This window comes from Trichosurus vulpecula, chromosome 1 (genome assembly GCF_011100635.1).
Source record: "Trichosurus vulpecula isolate mTriVul1 chromosome 1, mTriVul1.pri, whole genome shotgun sequence".
NCBI classification, from domain to species: Eukaryota; Metazoa; Chordata; class Mammalia; order Diprotodontia; family Phalangeridae; genus Trichosurus; species Trichosurus vulpecula.
Window position 1 is genome coordinate 386763160 of NC_050573.1, and position 17437 is coordinate 386780596.

Genomic DNA, 17437 nt, shown 5'->3' on the forward strand with positions numbered 1-17437 from the left:
GGCCATATTGGAACTCAGATCTTTCTAACTTCGGGTCAAGTTGTTAGTCCACACCTAGATGCCAATGATATATCATGAGATCTCCTTTGTTTAGGTTGCAGCAATTCTTGCACAGGCCCTGTTTTTCATTTGTTTCTTTGTTTTAACCATCTTTTGTGTACTTTTGTTTCCTATATGACATTCCAAAGATCGAAGGAAACATCTCCATTTTTCACCTTCCTCACTTATCTTTTATATTTCAAAATAGTAGTATTTTCAATTGATTTTATATAATTTGATGGAAATAGAGTGATGATGAAAAAAGTTAACTTTGGAATGCTTTACAACCCAATAGTTCCTTTAAGTGCACTGTTGTTTGCCCTACAATCAAATTAAAATTGACCTGTCATTGGGCAATTTGAAATGTGCTGTATACGCATAAAATATATGCTGCTTGCATATAAAGGAAATTGCTGGGTGCCCTTAAGGACACATGATAAAATGTAACATTTGTTTTCTGTACAGTTTGAATAATCTTTCTCCCTGCATGACTCATTACCACCAACCCATTTAAATGTCTACAGTCTTAGGGAGAGGGAAAATAAAATGCAAAATGCCTGTCTCAAACTCGTTGTATACTTAAAAAAAAATATTTTCCCCAAAAGCTTCAGAAGTCTAAGAGTCATGGACCAATGTGATATATCACTATGTGCCTCTAATATTAATAGGAACTTTTATGAGAATTGCCAATTAGAAATTACTTATATGTAAGAATTTTATATTAGTTGAGAATTTGCTACCTGCTCCTGAAAACAATTAAATATTCCCTGTGAGAGAATATTTTTCTCTTAATGACTTAAGGGGATGTGATTTAGCATGCCTCAAATTTACACAAATAATGTTTCTACTAATAACTAAAACAAACTCAGTTAAGTGTAAATTAAAAACAATCTTCAGATCATTATATCATTTTTCCTCATATAAAAAGAAACAGATTGGCTTGCCACATGGAAGTGGAAGCTTATGTTCATTTAATTTAGTTGTTTGTTTGTTTGTATTTTAATGGAAGATACAAGATAATTAGAAACTTGCCAGAAAAAGCAAATTTTTTCTTCAATTTTTCCATAAACCGGAAACTATTATGCTGTGAGTATGACAGAGTTTATTTGAAAGTCATAAACTATCAACAAAGAGACGTATGACTGGAATAAGTGAGTTAGTCATATGTAAAAGGGAGGGAGAGCCAGCAGATGGCCCATGTCCACCACTGGTCACAATACAATGTCATGAGAACTGGAAGTTGTGGTCTCTGCCCTCCCTCCAATCTCACTCACACACACACACATACACACATACACACACACACACACACACACACACACACACACACACTCCCCTAGCAACTGTTCATATTGATCTCTCCTCATCTTTGGAGGTGGGGCAGGGACTAAGGCAAGTCATTGCTACAACCTATCACTCACCTGATGAAGATTCTCCAATTCATATGCATATCGTCTGTACTTTATTATGTCCTTGGACTCAAGGTAATAAGCTTAATTGTAATGCCAGATCACTTGTTTGCTGATACATTCAGCAGGTACTTATGAAACTACTCAGGTTTGTTCAGATGTGTGAGTGAAGCAAAGACCCAGTGAGTGCCATCCTTTCTTGCAGTTTATTCAGGAAACTAACAATAAAGCTCGGCTGAAGTTACGATTTGGTGCTGTTTTTTGATGTTATTGTTTAGAAAACATCTCAGTCATTTGTTCTTCTCCCTAGGGTGGCAGCAATTTGCGGATCCTTGGAGTAGTAAAATCAGACGAAGGTTTTTATCAATGTGTAGCTGAGAATGATGCTGGGAATACACAGACCAGTGCCCAGCTAATCATCCCTGAACCTGGTAAGAAGCTGAGAACATTTGAAATGCTGTTTGTAATTAATGTGATTAGTACTCAATTTAGAAAACCCAAATGCTTCTCATGTCTCTCCCATATCCAGTTCCAAATTATTTGGGTTACCAAAGAATGAACTGTTAAAAAGGGGGAGGGACTTTCCTTGATCTAATGAGTTTTGGAGGGGGGACTCAAAAATTTGAGAAATCTCTCAGACCAGCAGAAGCTGCAAAGTATTCAGAGGAAATAATCCACATCCTATGTTAGCTTTTCTTTCTGTTTTTTGAAGATGTTTTTGTTATAATGAATGAAGAAGGAATCTTGTTGTGTAGTTTCTGATAATTTAAAAAATGGATAAATGTTAAAAATCATTTTATTTTTGTAGCATTCATATAAAATTTGTGTTATAAATGCATGAAAACACTTGGAAACAAACTGGATAGGAGTAGTGGAATAATCAAGAAACAAGACCAAAAAGAATGAATCTTATTTAAAGAAAAGGAAATTGAAATTTTCTTTCATTTTTGCCTCAGCATAATTTACAAAAGAACATAAATTATTCATTTTAGTAGATGTTTTATATAGCATGTATTTATTACATAAATTCTGAATGTTTCCTTTCTTGTTTTCTTTCTCTTGATAATGCTCACTGTTCAGTTATTCTTGGCCTTTTTAAAATTAGTCTTCTAAGAAGCAAATTAAATATACTTAAATGATGTCTCATTGTCTTAGATGAGTTTTTAAAATGTGAATATTAAGCACTCAGATCCAATGCATTCTATATCCAATTATTTAAACCACATTTATAATGCTCATACATGTGATTTCACTCATAATACCCCCCCTTTAAAGTTGGGGAAGAATTTCTAGAACAGCCTCTTATTGGATAAGAGTGAACCATCATTTAAGGTCACTGATTTATCAGAAGATCTTAATTTTCAATTTGGTGTATGCTGCATTCTAAGTTACTATGTGCAAATAAATATATGCTTTAAAATAAAACAAAATAATAATAACAAGACAGGGGGAGGGGGAAAAAGAGAAACTTTAAAAGGACTGTTTCCAACTCAACCCGAACTGTGCAGACTACATTTTGACTCACTGATGATTACTTAGGAAATCAGACCGGCACATTTTACCTTAAATTAAGTTACACACAGGAGACCTCATCACAGAGGAAAACCATAATCCAACAGGTAGCCTTTAATGACAGAAGCCAGCATTCAGCTTGGGCTCTGATTATTTTTCAGTAGGTATAAGCCTGGGGGAACAGGGCTACCCTTAGCCTTAATGTAGTTTTAATACATTACCAGAACCCGCCTAGAGGAAACTGGATAATTCATTACTTCTTCCACCTAGATGTTAAAATGCTGTCAGTAAATTCTGTACTCATGGTCAGTGTTTATTATGTTTGGCATTGGATTAGAATGAAAGCAAAAGAAAATGAAGACAAAATCCTAAAGGGCTGCAGGACACCGTTGTAACTGTCTGCATTTCCCCCTTATAAATGATGGATGACTTTTTCCTGGCTATTTAATCAGATCTTCAAACAATGCCACTCCAATTCCTCAGAGATGTTGAGGAGGCCAGCATGCACAGATGGTAGAGAGGCAAGCTATACATATAAATTAAGTGATGGGGCTGACCACAGTGACGAGAACACAGCCTCTCTTTTAAAAATTGGTCAATAAATGGTCACCATATATATTCAGGCACAGTGTGAACCCTGTGTTGCCCAGCTGTTCAGTTTTGGCCTGTCCACAGGCCTCTGACTGAGAGTTACCCCTGGCAACCCCAACAATCTGTTCCTCAGTGAGGCCCAGACAATGACCTATTCTGTGTGAGTTGGTACTCAGGGAAGCCTCATGACGTTTCAATATCATCTTTTATAAACAGTTATCAACCCCCCTTTTAGAAACTAGTTGTTTAGAGAGAAAAAATTAACATTCTACTGATCACTGACTTGAGTGAACCGCTTTCTTCCTTCTCTTGACAATGCTCTGTGAGCATTAAAGTGTTATCAATTGATGTACTGTCACAAGTAAAAGAAATACAGCTTCTTACAGGTAGAAGTCAGATGCCCTCCCCATCCCCCACTATCCACCCCATCATTTACATTCTTTAAAAGTGTATTTTGCTTAGTCTTTGAAGGCCTAGTTATTAGTAGAGGGCCTTTAGCAATAGGAGAATGAGATTCACAACCTGAGGTGCAGTTCATCACTACTGTCAATATGAAACTGGCATAAGAAGTTACTGTGAACAGCCTTGATTTTTCTTTCTATCCCCAATGCTTAGTATAGCATGTGGCCAATAGAAAGAACTTAACTGAATGTTTTGTTAGTCGGTTGATCAAAGAGGAGAGGAACCATGATACAGGTCCCAAAAGTCTTAGTGAAACTTTAAGGTATTAAACCTATTTCCTAAAGCTTTAATAACTTTTTACTAAAGCTTTTCTTAAGCTTTAGTAGCTTAAATCTGTACTAATTCTTTTAGTCTTAAAGCATTCAAGCTTTAATAGCTAAAATCTCAAGTAAGACTTTTGGGATGCATTGCGTGTTTTTTTTTTCTTTATTAGACATGCGATTTCCTTGGTACAGAGAACAACTCTTGATGATAAAGCCTCTACTCCTAATGCATATTAGTATCTACTCTGCAATATCTAGACTTATTAAATTTCCTTTGGAGATACTGAAAGTTTAAATGGCTTGCCCAGGGTTCCACAGCTGAATTGTGTTAGAGGACGACTTGAAACCAGTTTTTCTTTTTCCTGACTCTGAGGTTAGCTCTATACAATAGGTCAAGGTGCTTCTACTTGGCATGTAAATTTTCATTCTGTAATAATGAATGGGAAGTTAATTGTGTTGTTTTTGCTGTATTACTTGTGTACCTGTTAGATGTGCATTAGTCAGAAATGGACTATTTACGTATAAGAAGTGTCTATCCTGAACCAAGTTGCAGAGGAAAATCATACTATTAAGTTACTACTAAGTGTGACGTCATGGCTGGTGAGCAATGGGAGCCAGGGAATCCACTTTATAGGATGAAGGAGAAGACAAATACTAAGACCCAGAGGGCATATAGGAAGTCAGTACATCTACTGGTCAGGAGGAAAAGTGTCAGGGACATAGGAAATTTGTGGATCAGAGGATAGAATATGCCAGTGTATGGGGAAGTAAGTCGAACACAAGAAATCAGAAATTGAACTCCATGCCTAGGTCAGTTTCTCATCCCTGCTCTACATATTTTTACTATGTCCTGAGTAACATTGTCCACTCATCTTTAGTGGAAGGCAACTTGGAACAGCTGGGGTGAAAATAATAGTTGCAGTAAGTAGTTCTTGGCATTCTGAAAGCAGCTGTGATGGTGTGAAGGCTGGGCAGAACAATTTGAAATGAATATGGAAAATGAGTTAAGAGAAAATTGGAATCCTAGTTAAAGATGTGACATGGTGTTTTATTTCCAAAACTGCAAAAAAGGTTTCTGGAAAAAAATAGTCAAGTGATCATAAGAACAGTAAATTCTATTAGAAAGCACTACCAGCTTGCCCCATGAATTCAAGCTTATTATGTAGCAAGTCATGTTCCCCAGAGTAACTTATAGTGCATGCCTCTCACTTTAACAAGAACATCCTTTCATGCTGGTGTTATCTGCATTCCCCAAAACCACTGTTATGATGGAGTTCTACTGTACTATGGGAAATACATTGTGTCGGCATTTAGAAAACTGTGAATTGCTATCAATTACCTGTCCTTCTCAGAAAGGTTATGATTAAGAATGATGTTGAATTTTGCACATTGCAATAAGGTGGTATATCACATGGCCTAGAATTAGATAAAGTTATTTAAGGCTAGGTTTAAGCTTTAAGGCATAGAAAGTGCAAGTTCTATCCCAGATTTATTATTTTTTGTATGTAGTGCCTTATCAGTTTGAAGAGAAAAACTGGAAAACCTAAAGGGCATCTATAGGCACTGACTGAGTTTTCTAACTATATTAACTACCACTAATTACAGCATTTCTTCCTAAATGTTAATTTTTTTTACATCATTACTTCAACGAGATTGTGTGAGGGAATGAGTAATTGCACAATTAGTCTTAACACTTCAAGATCTGTTAGGATTTAATTTGCCAGCACAACAGCACTGAAGCAACTGTGTGAGAGAACGTAGCTAACGCTAAAGTGATGTACTTCCTAATCTGGCATTAGTTACTGGCAGACAATTAAGTGTAATTATGAATTCTTAGTGTAAAAAATGACTATGATTTAAGGCTTTCACTGCATTTGGTTTAGGGATAAAACTGTTCTCAACTCCCCCATAAATGCAGATGCAGTCAACAAAAATGTTTCCTAGTCAGTGTCCCAAAATGGGAATTCTATGTACAGAGTGGGTCAGTTGGCATAGGTTTTTCAGATTTGTCATAGCTGAATTAAAGTGTACTCAAATATCAAGGGAGAGCTTTTATAAAAGAGTTCACCATTGATTCAAAGGCAAGAGAAAGTTATGCTTAGGGTCTCTGGAAATATTTTTCATCCCAAGTAGAGGTAATTAACTTGGAATGCCTTCAAGCAATTAATATGCAACCAACAATATTTTCTTTTGTTTAATACATTAAATTTTAGGCTCATGCTCATTGAAACTAATATAGTCATAAATCTATTCTATATATTAGATAATTGTAAATGTTGATACTGATTTATTAAAACATGAAACTATTGAAGAGGCTTGAAAAAATTTCCCCTTTGTTATTTTCTTTTGTTTTTGATCACCTTTTCAAAAAAGTTCATTTTCCCCTAATAAAATTTTGCATACCAGCCAAAACAGGTTATTTATTTGACCTGTCTTTACCATTTGATCTCTCTAATCAAGAGCACAATATCATCAATCTGGTTATTTGCTCCATCTCCGCTTTTGCTGAATGGAATGATGGGACTGAACAGAGTAGAATAGAAAAACATCCATTACTTGACCATGGAAAGTGTTCCAATTTTATATAAGAAGGCAAACTACTATTCCTGGTTTTTTTGTTGTTGTTTCTTGTTTTGTTTTATCTAGGCCACATCTCCTCCTGTATTTCACCTTTGATTTCTTTCAATTTCAGTAATATTACATTTTTGTTGACTCATTTATGTGGTAACTGTGAGAATATAACATCACACTTTCAAACTTTAACAGACTTTAGAAGAACCATGCTAAAGTTCTAGCAAATTATCACATTACTGTATTGCAGTGAATCCTTGGGTTAATAACATGAGATGAAATTTTTTTCTTTCTAAGCTATGGGTTTTTCTCTATTGAAAATGAGCTAGATACCTACAAATTCCTATTTTTCCAAGTTCTGTAATAAAAATAGTTTTAAGTGTGCATTCTGGTGGTTTGTCTATGTTAAAAAGGGTTTTAACATATAATATTTGTAAAGTAATGATTTCTTTGTTCCTCAGGGATGTAGCAATTTTTAAAAGACATATAATTGCAACTATTGGCATACCATTCCCACTTGTTTTATATGACCCATTTGCAACAATACAAAAAAAAAGAAACTTTTTTTTTTTGTGGCAGCAATGTTGCTAGCAGCTGGTGTGGGGGTGAAAGACCAACATGAGACCAACAACAAAAGCACACAGGAGGGCTGCTAGCATGGATTCTTTGATCTGCTTTTCTAAAGGGAGCAACTTTAAGGAGTTAACAATCTTACTTTAATTAAACATACATATACAATTCACTTAGTTCAGGGGGAAAAGCCAGCATCCTGAACTTCAGAGAGTATACCAACAGAAATTACAAGCATATATTATGTAAATAGAACAAATAACACAAACCAGTCTATCGTTAGCAATACCATAGTTACCAGAGAGAGAAGCAACAAAATCTGGGTTTTTCTTTTTTCTTTGAGGGGGAAAGACAGGGCAATTGGGGTAAAGTGACTTGCCCAAGGTCACACAGCTAGTAAATGTGTCAAGTGTCTGAACTTATGTCCTCTTGACTCCAGGGCTGGTGCTCTACTCACTGCTCCACCTAGCTGCCCCAACATCTGGGTTTTTCAAAGCCAGGGCGAGGCTGCTTCAACAGCTACCGAGAGTCTCATCACCATTACTCTTTCAATGAGTCTGCCCCCAAAACAAAACGCCAACCTCAGATCTTATATACACCTGTCAGGGCCCTGAGGCGCTTGATTACCTCAGTGCTGGAAAGCACACAAACAAAAAACAGTAAAAAGTTCTGCTTTTCTCGCCATTACATTTGAAAAGCAAGACTCATCAAAGGTACTTGATTACCTCAGCGTTCCAAAAGAGAAAACAGTAAAAAAAAAAAAAGTCCCACCCTAACTACCATAGCAATTTTGTAGGCAAAGTGGAAAAGTAAACTGAAGGGTCACATAGATATAGGTAGTAATGAGCAGGCAGAAAAAGATAATACAATCAGAGATTTAAAACTAAAAAAGGATGTTATGAGCCAAATAAGTTAACAACCTAACTTTACAGACATAGAACCTAAGGCTCAGAGACATTAAATGATTTAGCTAGAATTATATGAGTAGTAAGTGACAAAAGTGAGCTCAGGTCCGCATCAAAATCCAGTGTTCTTTCTACTATGTTCCTTAATTAGTCTGAAGCTTCCAATAAGAATGTTGGTATGTATAATAGTTCTTTCAAAGACCTCCAATTTAAGGCATTTTTTTTCTCAGAATGATCACTTTGGACCATGTAAGCATAATTTAATAGGTAAGAGAAGTCTAACCAAGGGTTGTTTCTAAAAAAAATGCAAAACCTTGATGAATTTCTCCTGGTTTCCTGGGTAAGCAGATTGTTATAAGAGAAAGAATATTGTCTCTTAGGATCATATTTGCAATATATATAACTATACATTCATGTATATTTTTGGATAATATATAATCATATAAATAACTGTATATGATTATAAACATACATATATAGTATATGTTTATATATATATCAATGTGCATATACATGCATACATTTGTTACACATCATAAATATATGTATATATGTGTATGTGTGGAGAGAACCAAGCAGAGAGAAACTGGGTTTTTAACTTATGACAGATCAAGGGGTTTTCACTATATCACCATATAACTAAAATTAAACAAACGTTTTGGTAAAGCGAATAGCTCAGGATCAAGAAGAGCTAAAGACGCAGACCATGTAGATTCCTCATCTATATATTAGGAAAACAATTTCTTCAAAGTTTTATTAATGTGTTTTGTTTGTCATACCACAGTAAATTTCTATCCCTACTTCTCATGGACCTTCCTTTGTAAGACAGATAACAGTTAAGCACTATCAAATGACTAAATCAAAGATTTGGCCCCATTATTTTTCTATCTCTCAACCAAGACTGGAGATGTGTTTTATTTAATTTCTTTTTTCTTCTCCACAACCAGTGTTTATTAATCTAGGAAGTTTCAATATTGGGCTCTACTTGGTTATTCCTAGCCTAAATATTAAACTTTAGTGGGGTAGGGAAAGGTAAAGGAGGGAAAACATTTCCTTTTTTTATGATTATAGCTTCAAGAAAAAGTAACCTATTACTAGATAGATAATGGTGAGCAAAATCAGTCAGTCAACTGGTCAATAAGCCTTTATCAAGCATCTTTTTATATACCAGGCATCATTATACTACCCCAGGGGTGGGGAACATGCAGCCACTAGGCCACATGTGGCCTTCTAGGTCCTTGGGTACAGCCTTTCGATTGCATCCAAGTTTTACAGAACAAATCCTTTTATTAAGGGGATTTGTTCTATGAAGTTTGAATTCAGTCAGAGGGCCTCACTTGAGGACCTAGAAGGCCACATGTGGACTTGAGGCCAGGTGGTTAACACCCCTGTTGACCACTGGGGATACAAAGAAAGGCAAAAGACAAGTGCCTGCTGTCGAGGAGATCACAAACTGCTATTACATTTTGTATCCAAGGCCAGTACCACAAGATGTCCTGGAGCTTTGAGGAAGGGTTTTGTGATACATAAGTAGGGAACCTCTGGGTTACTAGGAGGCCACTAATGGAGAAACCACTCCAGCACAGGGCCAAGTAATGAAAGAACACATATACAGTGAAGCGAGACCTGGCAGACAGTGGAGAGTAGGGAGGTAGAAGAAGCATGCTGTTTGGTAGGTATCATATTTTATTTTTAAAGTTTACAAAGTTCTTTACAACAACCTTAAGAAAGAGAGAATATAAATATCCCATTTTATAAATGAGGAAACTGTCTCAGTTGAAGAAACTGTTAATAATTATATTCCCTTCCTTTCTAACATTTTCTGACTCCAAATTTGAACTTGATCATCCTATCTTTAATCAGATCCTTTAATGGTCATGATTTCTGATTGGGTTCAGGAGCCATTTGGGAACCACTTCAGGGGAAGAGTGGAATGATTAAAACAATGCCCACTGAAGTGTGGAGAGGGGAGGAGAGTGTCGTAAAAAAGAGTTAGAAGCAGTAGTACAATCATATAGAACCACAGTAAAAGAGCCTGTTCATTCACTCATTTAGCAAACAGTTGTCATGTGTCTGCTATGTGTGAGGTGCTATATTGGGCACTGAGTTGAGTAGGCAGAAAATTGTACTAGACAATCTATTAAGGGAGATGTGCCATATAAACAAAGAATTATAATCAGATTATGATATGTGACCTGTGAGCGGCACCAATTCCAATAACCCAGGTGTAACACGAGCAAAGCCAAGACTTGAGCAATGGTTTTATGAATAGGGAGGATGAGATACAATAATATTAGAATATCTCCATAATATTCTAGAGAAAGAATAAGTGGACCTTGATGGCAGGATGAATATAACAAGTATATAGAGATTATTTATAGAAGCTATATACAGCTAGTCCCTGATTACTGTGAATATTTCATGAAGTATTTAGCACTATTTGATTTCATATTTCATATTTCCATTGGGCTAGAACCAATTATTATAATTTGCATAATTATAACATCAAGTAGTACTAATTCAAATACATGTGACCACTTCACAAGGTTCACATTAATTGGGAGTTAGATATAAAATATAGAACTATAGTTTCCTTTTCACTCTCAAACAACCTAGAGTTACATGGCTCAGATGCCTTTGTTTTAAGATGTAATGGACTAATTTTAAAATAATGTGAAATTGAAGCTATTTAGACCTAATGCTAATTTATTTTCTAAAATTTCTGAGGGATAGTTAATTCAACAGATGAATGCTATATCTACATGGGGATACAAGTCTGCTCTTTTTTCTTTTTTTAAATTTATTAAATTTATTAACTTAATTTTAGTTTTCAACATTCACTTCCATAAGATTTAGAATTCAAAATTTTCTCCTCATCTCTTCTCTCCCCCCCACCCCAAGACAGTGCGCAGTTTGATATAAGCTTACCATATGCATTCATATTGAACCTGTTTTCACATTAGTCATGTTGTAAAGAAGAATTAGAACTAATGGGAGAAATCATGAGAAAGAAGAAACAAAAAAAAGAGAGGTAGCAAATAATATGCTTCGATATGCATTCAGACTCCAAAGTTCTTTCTCTGGATTTGGATAGCATTTTCCGTCATGAATCTTTTCGAGTTGTCTTACATCCTTGCATTGCTAAGAAGAGATAAGTTTCTCAAACTTAGTCATCACACAGTGTGACGGCTACTGTGTACAATGTTTTCCTGCTTCTGTTCACTTCACTTAGCATCAGTAAATATAAATCTTTCTGGTTTCTTCTGAAGTTATCTACCCATAATTTTTTATAACAAATAGTATTCCATTACATTCATATACCACAACTTATTCAGCCATTCCCCAATTGATGGGCATCCCTTCAATTTCCAATTCTTTGCTACCACAAAAAGAGCTGCTATAAATATTTTTGTACCTCTGGACTCTTTTCCCATTTGTATGATCTTTTTGGGATACAGAAGTAGTTTTGCTGGGTAAAAGGGTATGCACATTTTTATAGGCCTTTGGGGATAGTTCCAAATTGCTCTCTCGAATGGTGGGATCAGTTCCCGACTCCACCAACAATGCGTTAGTGTTCCAATTTTCCCACATCTTCTGCAGCATTTATAATTTTCCTGTTTTGTCATGTTAGCCAATCTGATTTTGCAATGTAGGACCACAGAGTTGTTTTGATTTGAATTTCTGTAATCAATAGTGATTTAGAGCAGTTTTTCTTATGACTATAGATAGCTTTAATTTCTTCATCTGAAAACTGCCTGTTCATATCTTTTGATTATTTGTCAATTGTGGAAAGTCTGCTCTTTTCATTGAATTGAGCTCTGAAACAATTGGATGGTAAGCACTGGAGTGAGACACTTGGCTTTAAGTCCTGGCTTCTATCGCTTGCTAGCTGCGTGACCTAAAGACAGTATTTCAAGCTCTCTGACGTGCAGTTTTGTCATCCATAAAAGGAGGATATAATATCTGCACAACCTAATTCTTAAAGCTATTGTATGGAGGATGCGTTTTACAACATATAGAAATATGTGAAAGTGAGCTCTTATTTTTATTTTTATTAGTGCTGTTTCAGAGAAAAACTTAATAGACCAGTGGTTTGACTTAAGTCATGGCATGGCTCTATGACCGAATGTTCTACCCATTTTAGTTAAAACAGATACATTTGATGGAAATGTCAAGATATTGACGCCATGAAATATTAAGCAGTGAGTCATTGAACAAAAACTTCATATTTAGAATACCAACAGTTAAGTTAATCTGTATATGTAACCCAAAAGGATGGTGATATTTAACACCTTTGGATCCCTTTTCCATCTCTCCATCACTATCATTGCAGAAGTACAGGATGTCCCTAAAGTCTGGACACATAGGAAAAAGATGCATATTTTGAAATATTTGGAATATTAACAGACTTTAGCCACCTTGACTTCTTTTTCTGGGGTATGCTAAAGGAGAAGGTGTACTCAACGAAAATCATGGACACAACACACTTGATTGAATGCATGATGAGTGAATGTGCTAAAATTGACAGCAATGTGGAGTTATTGCATCGAGTTCATGTGAATCTTGCAAAGCACATCAATCTTTGCATCACAAATGATGGAAATCATATTGAAGATGTTATTTGTTAATATTCTAATTAAATAAAATGTTATTGAAAATTTCATTCATTTCATTTCTTGAAAATATGCATTTTGTCCAGACTTTAGGAACACCCTGCAGAAAACAATTGAACAGGATTGAGGGCCACTTGCACTTTTTCTTGGTTTCAGAGTTTTCCAAGGCAAATTTTTTTTACAGTGTAGTGATCTGCATCCCGGTGATGAACTTTTGTGGAAATAGTTAAGTTGGTGCTTGGATCAAACATTCAGTATGTCACTAACAGCTTGGTTGAATTAATGGATGAATGTTTAGAAAACCATTTATGAAGCATTTACCATCTTCCAAGCACTATACCAGGTAATGGGTACTCAAAAATAAAAATGAAATGGTCTCCAACCTCAAAGAACTAACTTTCTAATAGGAAGAGAAAATATACATAGGGAGATGTTCTCCAAGGAAAACTGTTTTAATTTGGGAAGTCAAATGGATGGTGAGTGGGACAGTAGGACAGTCCACTAACTCTACCTTTTTCAGAGGCATTGGTAGAGTTTATTTCATTATAATCACTTGTTCTTATAACAAGAGAATTTGCAGGAGGGTGTAGAAGGATTCAAGAGTAATGAAGCTTATAGTTTGTTGGTGTAGCATAATAAAATCAAAGGTCACTTGCTTACCATAAGGAGGCATTGGAATAGAATTTGTGAAAGTGTCATGGATCATTATGGCTGGTTAAATGAAATATTAGGTGAAAAGAGAGACATAGGTAAAAGCAAATTTTCAAGCAAAATTTCAAGATGGTACTTACTGGCTTTTCTTGACAAAAGTATAAGATATGAACTACAATGTAGTGAAAGAGGAGTTTAGTTGGGAAAAGGGGGAAACTGTTGGAGGATCTTAACACACACATGCTGATGTTTGAATCATCATAGGCCATTGTAGCATTGAGAGTAAAGCAGTGGATTAATCAAAATGGTGTCTGTTGGCTCTGCTTATTTTTATCGTGCAAGAGATAGAGCTGGGGGTTGGAGCAGGTCAGAGAATAAATGCTCAGACAAATTTGTAGTAGTTCAGGTGTAAGGTGGACCAGGATTGTGTCTATATTAATGAAGAGAGAAGAAAAAATGGATGCAGGAAATAATATTTTTAAAAAAGAAAAGAAATGGGAGTAATTTTGGAATGACTTAGAGTATGCTTATGGGAAGCAGAGAGAAATGACAATGATGGTGATTAAGGACTTAATAAGGGAATTGACAGTGTCATGGGCATCATAATTTCCTATTGAGCTATAGGATTTTTTTTTCCTCTCTTCACTGATGAAACTCATTCTCTTACAAAACACAGAACAGTACTTGTTTCACAAGACTAAGGAGAGGACTCCTGCAGTGCTGCTATTTTGAAATAATGTGGCCAAGGGACTATGCAGGGGGCATGAGGCAATAAAAGTATATGATTCCCGAAACTCTCAAGATTGAAAAAATATAGATATGATTTGTTGTTAATATGTAAAGGGGGGAAATCATCATCTTTCCCCTCTGTCTCTTCTGTCTGTGGTGTACACATATTAGAGAGCCCAGCATTAACTTAAAATAGGAAGGACAAACTTTGGCTCTCTGCCACCTGGAAAGAAAATCCATTTAATTTACCCTGACTATCCTTGTTATAGTGTTAAATATAGACTAAATAGTTTAATATGGATTTATGTAATGAGCTCACAAATTGATTTTGCAAAGCATACGTGCTTTAGGAAATAGCTGCTTGCTCTGCTCCCAACTGTCTTGTGAACTCCTAGCAGACCTCTGTGGTTTTGATTGATAGGAAATCTGACCTACTGCTATTGCCCCTTTTCTCCTCCCCAAATTCCCTCTTTAAAAATAGCCCACCACCTCAATCTGTGGGCTTGAAAACAATGAACTAGAAGCTTCAGTCATCTCCTAGGGGAGGCAGCCTTCATTCTGTAGCAATGCTAATGCCTTATCTCTGAGTGACAGGGGAAAAATAGGCTCCCTCACTGTCTGTAATTCCCTGTCTTCTTCTTTTCCCTCTGTTCAAAAATAGTCATAGGTACCTTATTTAAACATTAATTATTTAGCCTGGGCAATGTGCAGATAATTTGAAAAATGAAATACCTTATAAGTTTGAAGATGAATCCAAAGAGGTACTTCTTTCCCTCAGCTCTCCCCCTTCCCTTATCTCGGGTGGCTAGAGTTAAATGTAATTGTAATTGGTCACTGGATGGGTCTGACATTGTCAACCTATCATTTTGGGATTGGATCCTGAAATTTGTAATTATAATGTCCTTTATCTACATTTAAATTCAGCAGTGTCCTCACATTACTATTCCTTCCCTTAAAATGTGGAGACTTGAGAGTGGGGGGCTGGGGATGTTTAGGAAAGAGAGCTTTACCTTCATTGAAATCTACACCCTTTCACACTTCTGTTCCATCTCTCTAAGGCACCTTAGACCAGAGAGACTAGCCATCAAGGACGGTAATTTACAATATCAGAGTGCTTAATCTAAAATCTGTCCTTGTCAAAGGAGAACATGTTGGTCCCCACGCAGTGATAATAGGAATTTCACTATAGCACAAGGGTCAGTCAGGGTTCTTAACTGCCTTCCTCAAATTATGCTCTATCCTCATTAGTTTACAGGGTTTTATTTTTCGGGGAGTGGACTTAAACTTTTAACATCAGAATAAGAAAATACATTGAATATTTTCACCTTTACAGGAGAAGCAGCATGGTGTAGTGCTGGCCACAGGGAAAGTGCCCTTGAGGTTCGCAAGACCAGGTTCAAATTCTGCCTTTGATTTGAACTATCTGTGAAATCATGAGCAAGTTATTTTATCTCTTAGTGATCCCAGGCATCTTTCTAAGTCTCTGATTTTCAACCAAGGTCCTAGTCAGCATCAACGGAGGGAGTTTTCATACCAGAAATTCCCTATATGTATGAAATCACAAATCTGCATCAAAAACCTAAATAGGCATACATAAATTCATACTGTTTATGAGAAGTAGGGATTATAAGAGGAGTTAACTAAGTCTAGTTCCATAAGAGATGCTGAAAACTGAGTTCTAGCTCTGGATAGTGATCCACTATTTAAAATAGATTTTAATCTACTTCCTGACCACCCTATTAAGTCTCTTCATGCATTGTCTCTTCCCTGCCTAATGCTGTAACATTACTGGACATCTCCTTAGGCTTAGACAAAACCCATGATTTCTACTAAAAGGCTGGAGAGATGGGGGGGGGTGTGGTGGAATCTTGGAATTTATAGCTATAAGGCACTTTGATGATGTCACAAGTGTAATTAAAAAATATCAATTTAATCTCTTATCTACAAAATCTTCTGAGATAATGGTGGGCATTTTTTTAGAAGTTTGGGAAGACTAAATAGCCCAATCTGAATGATTACTTCTGGGCTGACAGAATTGTGACAATTATTTTTTAAAATCCTATCTACAAATAAGAGTAAGCTTGCTTGAATGCTAAAACATAGCAGATTTTTTTTCTTTAATCCCAGTAAGCTACTATTTCCTAACTTAAGCTTGCTTTACAAAATCAATTTCATGCTCCAAGGATACCTAATGACCTAAAGATTTCATGCAACTTTCAAAAGTGTCCAGTGTGCTACTAGAGAATGCTATATTGTGACTTATAATTACTCCCTTCCATTTATTCTATGTTCTACCCAACCTCAAGAACTCTGTGCTTCTCCATCCCCTTTTTCCCAGGGCATGTCCAAAGATATTGCCATATGTCTCTGTGCCATGGTTCATGCTGCTCCTTATCTTTGTAAATGTAAAATCTTGGTTGAAGTACTACTCATTCTTTAAAATCCATCTCAAAACCTGTCTCTTCCAGTAAACTTTCTAAACCCAAATAATGAAATATATCTTTCCCCCTTTGGGACTTGCAGAAATATTTCATCTTTCATCCCTTTAATGCATTTGTTTAACACATTTGTTATTTGTGTTGGTACCTCTAGATGTTCTACAAGCAGAAACCATATATTTTAAGGGACCTCATCATTTGAGGGTGGTATTTGTAGGTGGATAATGAGGGAATGAATGAGTCTCCTTTTAGATAACAGGATTCAAAAAAGTTCAAGGCAAGCTAGAACACTGGAGAAAGCTAATAAAAATGACATTTAACAGGGAAAACTGTGAAGTCTTACTCTTGGGTTGTAGGAGTCATTTCCATAAACATAAGATGTTTAGTTAGCATTTTATCTTGGTGAAAACAAAAAGATCTGAGGTTTTGTTTCTTTGTTTGAGGTGTGGGGTGTTCTGTAAGCTCCCTGTGGATTAATATATCAGTCTCTCAAATTAATGAAATATTAGTTTATATTGAAGGGCATAATATCCAAGCCTATGGAGATGATAATCCCACCGTACTCTACCCTGATCAGACCACATCTGGACTATCAATTTCTTGGCACCATGTGTTTTGAAGTACTATGATGATCCTGAAAGCTATGTGGAAGATGGTGACCTATATGGTGAAGGTCTTAAGTTC

At 35.9% G+C, this 17437-nt stretch overlaps 1 protein-coding gene across 1 annotated transcript in view; it reads left to right on the plus strand.

The window, feature by feature from the left end:
- DCC (DCC netrin 1 receptor) overlaps window positions 1-17437 on the plus strand; it is a 1016863-nt gene that overhangs the window by 463262 nt on the left and 536164 nt on the right. The window contains exon 8 of the mRNA XM_036763165.1: window positions 1759-1879. Coding sequence (XP_036619060.1) covers window positions 1759-1879 — 121 coding nt within the window. The remainder of the gene's footprint in view (window positions 1-1758; window positions 1880-17437) is intronic.